The sequence below is a fragment of the Trypanosoma equiperdum genome, assembly GCF_001457755.1.
Source record: "Trypanosoma equiperdum strain OVI genome assembly, contig: ctg_1877, whole genome shotgun sequence".
In the NCBI taxonomy this organism is placed as follows: Eukaryota; Euglenozoa; class Kinetoplastea; order Trypanosomatida; family Trypanosomatidae; genus Trypanosoma; species Trypanosoma equiperdum.
This window is the reverse complement of record NW_027123923.1, coordinates 55,078-66,196: the sequence shown is the minus strand read 5'-3', so window position 1 is coordinate 66,196 and position 11,119 is coordinate 55,078. Positions and strand designations below refer to the sequence as shown.

Below are 11,119 nucleotides of genomic sequence, written 5' to 3'. Positions count from 1 at the left end.
AAAAAAAAGAACAGCAGGCATATATATTACTATCGCGATCCACCAGTTGTGAAACGGAGATAACCCCGAAAGGTCCACGACCCATCTTACCAAAACTGGTCCTGTCGCCCCGTGCAACTTCCAACAGAGACGAGTGGCGCAGGAAACAGAAATAAGGGCAGTAGCCGAAAACAAAGATTACACGAATAACCATATCCCGTGCAAAGAAAAAAACGTATAAGACAACCCCCATTAGCAACCAAAACAAATTACCAGCAGGGCTCCCCGCAGTTGCCACGGTTACATAACTATACAAAAGAGTGGTGTGTGTAACCTCCATCACCTTTCAGTACAACCAAATACAACCACGGTCCGAGCGGAGAAATACCACTGGAAGAATATTGATGGAAAAGAAAAACAACGCCGTCGTCCATGTGCATGCAGGGAGTTGCAGCAACACCTCTTCTCGGTGCTGTTGGAACACAATAGAGGAAAATAGTCAGAGAAGGTGCGAAAGGAAGAAAGGAATTCACGAAAATTCCGAAAGCACAAAACAAGATACAAGCTTATACGTTTACTCCTCGGCATGTGTGTCCCGACAGCCGTCACCAGTTAGTGAAGCAAACGGGCCAGCAGCCGCAATCACAGACCGAGCACCAACACAGCAAGTTTTACACTGCAACACAAACGAGATGACAAGGGGTTAGTAGGTTGTTAGCGACCTATGCATACAGGAAAAGTGCAAACAGCACGACCAATTATTTCATTCGGCTTTTGAAAAGGATTGGAAATAGTGGCAACAGCGATCGCACTCAGAGGCACGACGAAAAAACCGAGACACATGCCTAACGGAAAAGATTTGAAAGAAAAGCAACCACCATATCCACACATTATGAAGATACTGTAACTTCCCCACGCTACGTAGGAGCGGAAGTCACTAAAGGAGAAAAGATAAAACGCATACCACTGCCGGTAAAAGTAATAAAAGAAGCATAGCAAGGGCAACATAACACTCTATGGAAAAAGCTTTAAACGAGTTCGAAAGGGGGATTTAAAAGACGAAACCCTCCGTGAAGCACGTCCATTCCTTCAAAACGGATCGAAGGTAGCTTTTCAGCCCTCTGTCACACGCCACACAAAGGGCTGTCTACTAAACCGTGTAAGTATCCTGGTTGCCCTGCAATACAAGGAAGTACAACAGCAAAAGGCGTGCACTGTAGCTTGGTCACGCACTCCGACGACTATTGAGGGTCCTGTAAGTTGTTGACAGTGTAAATCAGGCTTCCGAACACAGCGAGGCAACCTCCGTCCTTCAATCGCAATACCAAAATATTTACACCTAAACATTTACCCACGCCAAAAAAACGTTGACTCCCCGCAAATGTGCACATAATGCTCTCAAAGGGGGAAAACGGAGGTCACATCACGGGGGCAATGGTGGAACGTCGGCTTTCACACACACACGACAGTACACACTGTGGAAAAAAGCGTTAAATCCCTCTCAAACAAAAAAAGCCACGGGTACAACAAAAAGGAGGCATTATTAACCAAAACAAGAAATAGAGAACACTGCGGAGATCAATGCGCTTTTAATCACACAAAACAATGCACCATGGTGGTTACCCAACAGCCATAAGGAATATTTAGGATGCTATCGTACAATCTTCTACAGAACAACCCGAAACGAAATTTCCCCTCTTTCCTAGAGTCCGCAAGCACGAGTAGTACAAGTGCTGCGAGTCGGCAAAAGAAAAGATTGATAAAAATAATTTAAAATAAAGAACATCTCGACTCCACCAAAATGGTTCAGTCGGGAGTCCATCTCGTGATTCACTTCTAAGGAAACAACGACTTCATCATAATGTAACAGCCGCTCGCTGTCACAACGCACACATCTGGGTAAGAGAAAGCCATTCAACAATTAGAAAACAGGTCACTAAGAAACTACCAAGCGCACGAGGTCAATCTCCTCAGTCAAGTCTTAAAACGACTGCCATGGGGGAAGAAAAAGCAAAGTAGAAGTACAACATCCGGCCCAGAGATATACAAAAAAAATGCCACCAAAAGGAAAGAGCACATTTGCCAAAGTTGCAGTCAAAGTCCCCAAGACAAACGAACAACTGCTCAAAGACATGATACGCCAAACACACGCCTTCCAGGAACACACGCAGAGAGCTGCGCCAAGAACGTGCACAAAGCCGATGGTGGTTTCTCCAGGCAACCACGAAGGCGCTGTATGGGGCTGACCGCTAGAAATACTTAAAAGGAGGCACGACGATCCTTACTAAGCAAACCACCATATATCGTACGCGGCTCCACGCACCCCAAGTGGCCCAATCGAGTCGGACGCCGCACAAACGAGGCCGCGCCCGCATAACCCAGCCCAGACCTTGATATACTGCAGAACCTGAAGCACTAAACAATCACAACGTATGTAGCGAAGGTGGCCAGCCGCCGTGACAAGGGAGGGCACCAATGCCTACGGACAAGAGGGCGCAGGCAACGCCATACCCATCAAACAAGCTCGCGGAGCGCGGACTGGAGGAAATATCACATATACTGCACCCAAAGGGCCCGGTAGCCCCACAGCGAGACCAAATCAAAAAACAGCGAAGCCGGCCCCCTGAGACGCAGACGATTTTTAAGACGACGAAAGGCACCAGACCGACGGCAACAGGAGCTGGCAACCTCCAACCATGACGCAACGGCGTAAACTGCGCATAATTTACAGCAAACCGGTGCTCCTTGGCCAAAGAGCGGGCCATGGTACAGACGCAGCCGGCCTCAGAGGAAGTGTGCCCACACACCGTGGACTCCGTCGCACACCAACAATAAGCACCCGACCGACGATATGATAAAAGAGGCTGTGGGTGATGAAACGTTCCTTTCGTCAACGCTGGCACAAAGGGCACCGCGACGACTGCGCCGCAGACAACACGTATGGGACAAAATTCCCTAGACAAACATACGCAGCAGAGGGGCGGACACACAAGGGAGAGCCGAGCAGCAACTAATACATAAAGTGCAAGGAACTTCCCCTACTGCTACAGTACGAGCCCCTTGTGTTATCTCACACTGGCTGCGGGGTAAGTGAGGATGCGGTGCGAGGGTTGGCGCCTTGGGGACGACTGGAACGCCGCCGCTCCAAGCTGTTTAGGCTGGAAGATTTGAAACCAGGCGCAGAAGTCCTGCGACCCTTACCCACGAAATGCATGAATCCAAACAGCAAGGACCGAGGGTCTACGTCGGCTGGAGCTGTGATATCAAAAGCTGCGATAGAGTCAGAAAGTGCAGCGGGCGGCGCTTCTGCCAGTTAGAACAGGCTCAGTGCTGCAACGGATGACATGCCAACGCACAGAACCCAAGCGCATGTAAAGGGGGACAAGACAAAGAAGAGGCCAAGGTGGGGTTAGACGGTCAATCGGGGACGCTGACACATTTGAGAAAGTGGGTGGAAAAGGCCCCGCCAAGGTATGCGTGGACTAAACGTATGGAAAGGTAAGTAAGGAACGATTCCTGTTGTAAGCGTCTTGTGCAGCGCGGACGAAGCAATGGCAAAATGAGCGCGAGTGACCTGTTGCACCGAAGTGCGTCAATGGATCGTTGGTATGTGGGATAAGGAAACTGGGTGGTGCCCATCTGGCGCTTGATACACGTAAGCCGGTTGCCTTCGCCTTCTGTTAGCCACCGCGTTCAACCCGCTCGAAGTTCCAAATGAGTTATTGCATCAGTTTTTGACGCCTGTTGCAGCAAAAAGTAAAGGCTGAACCGCGGGGTCGGCGTTCGAACCCTCTTTTTCAGCGGAAACAACCCTGCGGGCAGGCAGTGAAAAGCTTGAGGGACTTAACTCGTTTCCTTCCCCTCGTGAAGTTAACTTCGTGGCGCTTTTGGCACCCGTTGCTACTGCAATCTACAACCCGTTCGATGGGGCAACTTCATTTCGCTGTGACAATGACCTTAACGCGGCCGCACATCGTTGTTTCTACCTAAAGCGGAGTACAGTTGGAAGTGTAGAAATGCTGCACCACTTCTCGTGAAAGAGCATGCGATCGAATAAGAGAGAGTTTTGGTGGGCCGTAGTTGACCGGTGTGTGTGTTCGTGCAGGCGCCTTCCACGTCGCGCTTCAGGAAGGCACATGGCTTGAGTACTCCAGCTGCTGACGACCACATCGATCGAGCACAGTATCGTCAATAGAGACGACAGCAAGCGAATAAAATTGTGGAAAATGCGGCAATGGAAGTGTTGCAACCTCATGGAAACAATCCGATGAAACGGCAGTCCGCAGAACGAGTATACCTTCACGCACAGCAAGTAGCCGCACTAAGAGAGCGCCATTTGTTTTGTGTTCTGGGCCACCAGGGTGGGTCAGGGCAGCAGAAGTTGAGTGCTACTGCATAACCAAGAACGAAGGTGCGGCAACGCACGATATTTAAGGCCAGAGGGATGCTTTAATGCTGGCACTAAGCAGTGAAATATTGCTTGTGGTTAAGAAATGTCGTGAATATGCTGAGTTTATTGGTAGTATTCTGTACCGCCAGGTTTGAAAGTAGCATTGATGGCATCGACAAAGTTGAAACGGCTACAGAGGCCTCTCTCTCTTTCCGTGCATTTTTTTAGTGGCAGTGAAGATTTGGTACTGTCTTCCACAGCACCGTTGTTACGAAGCGACGGGATGTGGGTTGACAGTTTCTTGGTGGAAAGTGGAGCTGACTCCTTAAGCGATAGTTTCTCACTGCATCCTGCGAGACCGCCTCAATCAAGTATCTGAGGTCGCTTCTGCCAACTAACTGCAGTCGGATACCAAGCTGCTGTCTGTATTCCCGCATATTCTGCTCTGCAGGAAACACTAACAGATGGGATAAAAGAACCCTTCTTTTCTGCGATCGACCATGTTCCAAAGTGCCTTTCAACACTCCTTTAGTTGGATGGCATGACGGCGCAGCGGCCGTCACTTCTCACCGTATGCCACACTCTTCGTGTTTGCTTGTTTGATGACGTCTATTTGGTGGGTATGTTCCCTAGTTGGCACTACTTTTAGCCGAGTTCTAGTCATTGATCGTCTATCGGCGTCGGTTCACCGTTGGTAGCGAATAATGTAAACGTAACCGACCACAGTGTTGTATATTGTATTGTTTTTTATACACCAGTAGTATGTTTAAGGCAACCTTTACTGGGCATGCAGTGTCCCTGCTCTTCCATTGTTTACTACCGCTTTGGATGGATCTGTTTGTCTCAACCCCATTTCCTGCATACCACAGCATTATTCCCCGCTTAACTCGCTGCATGGGGGTTTTCGAATTGCTATTTCCTTTACTCTCTCGAAGCTGCTTTCATGACTGCTTGGATGACATCCTGATGATGTGTCTTTTTGTGGAGATACGCGCTTCTGTTTAAATTTGTGATTGCCCTTGTATTGCTGTCTTCCGCTGTCAGGCAGCATGCTACTGGTTGTAATGGCTCTGTTTGTCTGTATGGCCAGTTTTGATTAATTGTTTATTGGTGGTAAAAAATGTCCGCCGTGAGCTCCTTGGTACCTCCCTTCCCGCGTCGCAGCTGCTGTGACCTGTAACATGCCTTTGGAAGACCTGACTTCTCTGAAACTAATCAAGTGTGTGGTTGGGTTGCGCGTCTCTGCTGGCGCTGGCATCATTGCCATCTTGGACTATGGTTTGATGGGCTTTACCCCGCGTGATGCTGTTGGCGGGTGTTCCTCATTGGATTCAGATCCTCTTCCTAGTGTGAACGATACGTTGCATCGACCGTACGGCGTTACATGCTGTAGATTTTACGGTCGGTCTACTTGCCCTCTCCCCTAATGATTGACAGTGTTGGAACTTCTCCTGTTGTTTGCAGTCGTGACTCTGCTACCAGGGGGGGCCATTGGTGGTGTCTGTACGTCGATGTATTGTTATTGAGTTGAAAAGCTGTCTCGAAATAGCTGTTCAGGCTCTGTTTACCCTTACCCTGGTCTTTGCATTACCCCACGTGCGTTCCGCTTGATGACGATACGACGGTCTTCTTACTGTTCTTAACATTTAACAAGTCCTTCCACTGTGCTCTGTGCTTCTCTGGGACTCTTAGGGTGAACATAGGTGTCGTGTACTTGGTAAATCCAGGGAAGTGTAATAGAATTGGGTTTCCCTGACGGACTGTACATCGTAAGGGGTGTCGCTCAAATATCCTAACGTCTGCGCTAGCTTAGTTAAATGTACCAGAGGACACGATTTTTGTGGAGCAGCTGGCGTGACTACCCTCTAGGCTCGCGTGACCGTCGAGGTCGCTTCAATATGGATGAGGCAGCGGCTGCGCTTCAATTGAATCCTGCGTATGCCGCTGCTCTTTACCGGCCGTTGAACTATACATTCCATATAAGGGGTCAACTATATCCTGCGCAAAAGGGGCGTCCCAGCCGACCAGGATCACTAGCGGCATCTCAAGGTAGAATGTTTCCTCTTTATCAACGGAACGATCGGTTGGATAAGGAGCTCTTTCGTCTCAACAGCCGCGGCCTAACTACTGAGTGAATTACTGGACACTTGCTCATATGAAATATATGTTGGGTAGAAGAGCTGATGTGTTCAACCGTTCCAACTGTTCATTTGTGTTCCGTGTCATTGCTTGGAGGAGTTTTGAGAGACTAGTGGTCAAACACCCGACCCTGTTGTTTCTACACAGGGTCAGGACATTGATGTCTCGTCACATCAGATGGTCTGTGTTGTGACTTATTGTGGGTTTTTGGTCGTATCACCGCACTGGCAAGAGCGCAGAATATGCACGTGGGGAGTATTCTAAAATATAAAATGAGTCAACTGTTTTTTAACAATATCTTTCTTCGAACACTGCAAGTCGATGTCTTCTCTATGCACCTTTCATTTTTTGTTCAACACGTCAGCAGCAAAAAGTCGTAAGTTTTGCACCCTATAGCTTTTGTATAGCGTAGGAGGTATTAAGGGAAGAGGATCTCGGATCCAGCTAAGCGTTTGTAAAGCGCAAAGTTTAAGCATTTGTACTTGCAGGCCTGAAGGAGGGGGGAGTGGGTTCTAGGGGTAACAAGATATTGTATATTACAGTCACTGTCGCTGATTTGATCCCCTTCACCCTTTTACCACCCTCGTATACGGCACAAAATATATATACGGAAGCGCGTGACGTTGGGTGGTAAGCCTCCGGTTCTACGTTCAAATTAGGCTGTGTTGCGACAGATTTCTTTGGTGTACCTTAATAGACAGGAAGAAAAGCGATTATAGTGTTGTTGCTGCCACCTCCGGCAAGAGGTTGTCCCTTATTATTTGTACAGTCACATGCCTCGAAAGAGGAATCCGTCCTCTGCGAATGACAAAGAACATCCTCTAATTGACAGGGTTTCTACGGAAGGTGATCCCCAGTTGGCGTTTGATTTGTATGTCGGGACTAACGTAGGGCACGTTTCGTCGCCCAAATCAGACGCTGGCCCTCGCTTTCACTCCCTCTTAGAACACGAGGGAGAGGAACCAGCTAAATCAGGTGCTGAGTCATCTGCCATGGGGGTAGAGCCAGCAGCCGCTACAGGAAAGCGGAAAGGAACCGAAAACTTGCTGGACCTTATGGAAGGGGATGGTGACTCATCTGCGAACAACACGACATCACTTTCGCTGCACCAGATAGGTAACGTCAGTTTCACATACCCATGTGTCGATCAGGTCTCGCGGTATCGCGAGATGAAATACGACGGGGAAAAAACGGTGTCGCACGACTTCAATGGAACAGAGGAGTCCTACCGACAAGGCGAAGAGCAATTGCCGCTTAATTCACAGGAAAGTGTAACAGTTGATGGAGTCAATACTTTTCTCACCCAGGACACGGGCATTACTGTCTCACAGTACGTTTCCGCATTTGCTTCAAATTCGACGTCACCTAGGTTATCGCCTGTTGCATTAGGTGCTTTGGTGTCTGCAACACCACTGGTTTCCAACCGAGCAGCGTCCTGCGAGCGGGCTGGGAGTCAAGTTAGCGTTGTATTGTCCCCTCTCTCACGACCATTGTCTCTTGCTCTGGAGACCCCGTCGTCAACTTGTATCTCCGTACGTGGATCCTCAACACGCAGTAGTGCGCCACCACAGCATCTGTCGAGGATGTCAAATTCACCGACCACGTACCAACAGCACTTTCCCCTAACGCGAAGCCGTGATGAGGCTAGAGAATTAACGGTCTCGACTTTCACGTGGAACAGCTCCGGGGTGCTTGATGGAGGGAAGGAGCATGGCACATCCTCGATGCATAGCGTAGACTCGTTGGCTTGTATCCAACAGCAGCGGAGTCTTTCAACTCATGCGAGGGTGGGAAGTGGTGAAAGCGATATATTTCCGCACCCATCGGAGAGCATGGATTCGGACATACGTGTCGAAAAGGGACGTGACCCTTCGCTGAAGGGCAATTTAGCCTCCCTAAATAGGTCTTCTCCGCGTGATACACAACCGCTACTTGACGATGTGAAAGCACCCAGTGCCCCACCGGTTCAAATTATGCACAGGCCACCCACGGTGCCAAATCGTACGCTGAAGAGAAACTATGAAGATGTCGCTCTGAGCAGCGGAGGTGAAGGCAGTGATGATTTTTACGAAGACTTCAACGATTTCGCAGACGATGGAGAGGGTAGTGGTGATGACTTTGGTGAGCCCGATAGCCGGTTCCAGTCGCACCACTCAATGCAGCACCGACAGCGGCTCTTTGCCCCACTCATGTCTAGATGGCGTACTTCACGGCGCTGTGCTTCGAGAAGTTCATACAAGCGGTCAAAGCGTTTAGCCGGGGGCAGTAGCGCTGCGGGTGATGGTTGGAACTTGGCTGAACGGCTCGAGCAACTCGAGCAGATCCGTGTTACTAACTTTGAGGCGCTTGAAGAGCGGAAGCAGCACCAGCAGAACCAGCAAAGCGCAGCAACGGGCACGGGGGATGCGCGCGCGGAGAAGCACAAGCCAAGGAGGGCTCCACACGCTACCAGTGGGAGCGGCAGTAGCACCAATGACGATTGCACGGCCTATAGTCCGGCCAGTATGAGCCCTAACGTTGAGAAGTCCAAGAGATCCCGTACTGCAGCTGAAGTTGACCTCACCATTACACCCCGCGTAGGGAATCAAACAGGAAGATCACTTCGGTCTCTGTCCACCCCTAGCAGTAGCAGGACGTTAGATAACAATATCGTCAAGGAAAGCGGTAAGGTTTCCAGTGACGGTGAACGAGCTGCATGCGAGCCGACTGGGGAACTGAATGATGTGAACGAATACAGTATTGTCAGCTACTGTGATTCTTCAAACAGAGGAACTACCGGTGAGGCAAGCCCTGATGATGACAGATACAACGATGATCACAAGATGCTGCTACCAGCACTCGGCTCGATTGAACCCGAAGACCATCTACCCAACAGCGGGGGTAGCTGCCGCCGTTCGTGGGGATCAAGCAAAGGGACACGATCTGCACCTCACGTGCTTCTTAAACGAACCCCACGCTCCACAACGCTTTCTTATCATCGCACGACGAGTGTGGTGGCGTCGCTACTCCAAAAGCTCATGGTCCAGGATTCCGGGAAGATCTCCATAAAGCTAAATCAAAGCCATAGTACGCTTGGCTTAGCAGATAGTAAGGAATTAACCTCACCCTCAAAACAAAATGAGCAGCAAAAACGTGGACGGCGTCGGCAATTTGCACGGTGGAAAGATCGCACGAAGAACCTTGCTACTGTGTCGCGGAAGGTGAACAATTCCAATGGAGCAGCTGCTCCGGTAGTTGCGTGTGTAAAAACAGCCGGACGTGTGCCAGTTCCCGCGAGTGTTCCACTTGAAGCACCCACGACAACCATCGTGTCCCCCGGGGCACCCGTCACTTATGCAGCCACGCCTCACGTGGAGAAGTCCACAGAGAAACATGTCCCCCGTAACACGCCCGTTCACGAACGGGGGAAGGACAGACGGCGCGATGGTTGTCACTTCTCACCATCCCGTGGCGAGTCAGGGACAAAGCCGTCGCAATCATTAACGTTTGCCCTTGTAGGTCAAGCAACAAAAGTTGGAATTCGCCTCGCCGTAAGCGGTGGATGTAATGGTAATGTTACTACGACTCAGTCTGCTACACCAATGACCGCCCGACCTGTATGTGGCAGACGTTACCGGACAACAACTTGCAGCTCCAACTTCCAGTCATCGTCGGCGACGGCTGGAGTGTTAGCAACCGCCAACAAGCGTTCGTCAGGTTGCTTCCAAACCACACGGCCTAGAAACGTCGCACCAGGAGGCAATGTCGCCGGCCCGTCACCCTCCAGTGGTAGTGGTGGTGCAGCGTTCTTCCAGTCGCAAGCTACAGGAATAGGCTCGCGTACCTGCGGCAAGTCAATGCAACTTTCCGTGTTAAGCTGTATGGAACAGCATCAAGCGACAACTCGCGCCGGCCCTCGCGAAGTTTCACCCCTCAGCATAAGAGGCTCACCAAGCGCGCAATCGTAGTGAGTGCCCGTGCCCTTTACATGAGGTTCCTAGGGATACTTTTTTTTTTTGTGGCTAGCGTGGTTAATATTGTGCATTCATGTGTTGAAGCGGTATTAAAGTAACAGGGGGCAAAACAGCGGAGAGAATGGCGATTGGATAATGATGACAAGAGCGTAGGGAAGCAAAAGGCAGGCTTATGAAAGAATAATGAGGGAAGGAACTGAAGGACTCGAGAAAAGTGGGTGAAACTAACCGTTAAAAAAGTTTTGATCTCTTCTTAAATTTGTTTTTTGTTAATTTGCTAACTTATCCCAATAGTGTGCTTGGGTAATTTGTTCCTTGATCTTCCATCCGTGTTTGTTTTGCTTGTTTGGTGTGCTTCCTCCTCCCCCCCCCTCCTCTACTAATGTATTTCCCGTCACCTATTGTAGCAATGGGAATGAACACAGGGGAGAGAAGGGCGAGATGCAGTGTGATACTGGGAGCGTGGGAGGGGGAAAAATGTGTAGGTGCTGGGGGAAAGTTTTGGCAGGTGGAAACCATCAAAAGGGTTGCCGTGCTTCCTTATGTAAGTACAAGTATGGTGTGAAGTGTTCGTTCGTTTACCCCCCCCCCTCCTCTACCCGTGTGTTGCTTGTACTTGTTGGCGAACTAGTGTTTTACCTTTTTTTTCACTTACACC

The 11,119-nt window shown here is 49.8% G+C and overlaps 2 protein-coding genes across 2 annotated transcripts; both read left to right on the top strand.

The window, feature by feature from the left end:
• Nucleotides 1–6,186: 6,186 nt before the first annotated feature.
• Nucleotides 6,187–6,504, top strand: TEOVI_000552300 (uncharacterized protein; the record flags this gene model as incomplete). The annotated part of the gene is made up of 1 exon (XM_067223453.1): nt 6,187–6,504. The coding sequence occupies one exon, from the start codon at nt 6,187–6,189 to the stop codon at nt 6,502–6,504; it is 318 nt and encodes a 105-aa protein (XP_067079554.1).
• A 777-nt stretch (nt 6,505–7,281) lies between these two features.
• Nucleotides 7,282–10,455, top strand: TEOVI_000552200 (uncharacterized protein; the record flags this gene model as incomplete). Its single annotated transcript, XM_067223452.1, has 1 exon — nt 7,282–10,455. One exon carries the CDS (start codon nt 7,282–7,284, stop codon nt 10,453–10,455), a length of 3,174 nt encoding a protein of 1,057 aa, XP_067079553.1.
• Between the last annotated feature and the right edge of the window lie 664 nt (nt 10,456–11,119).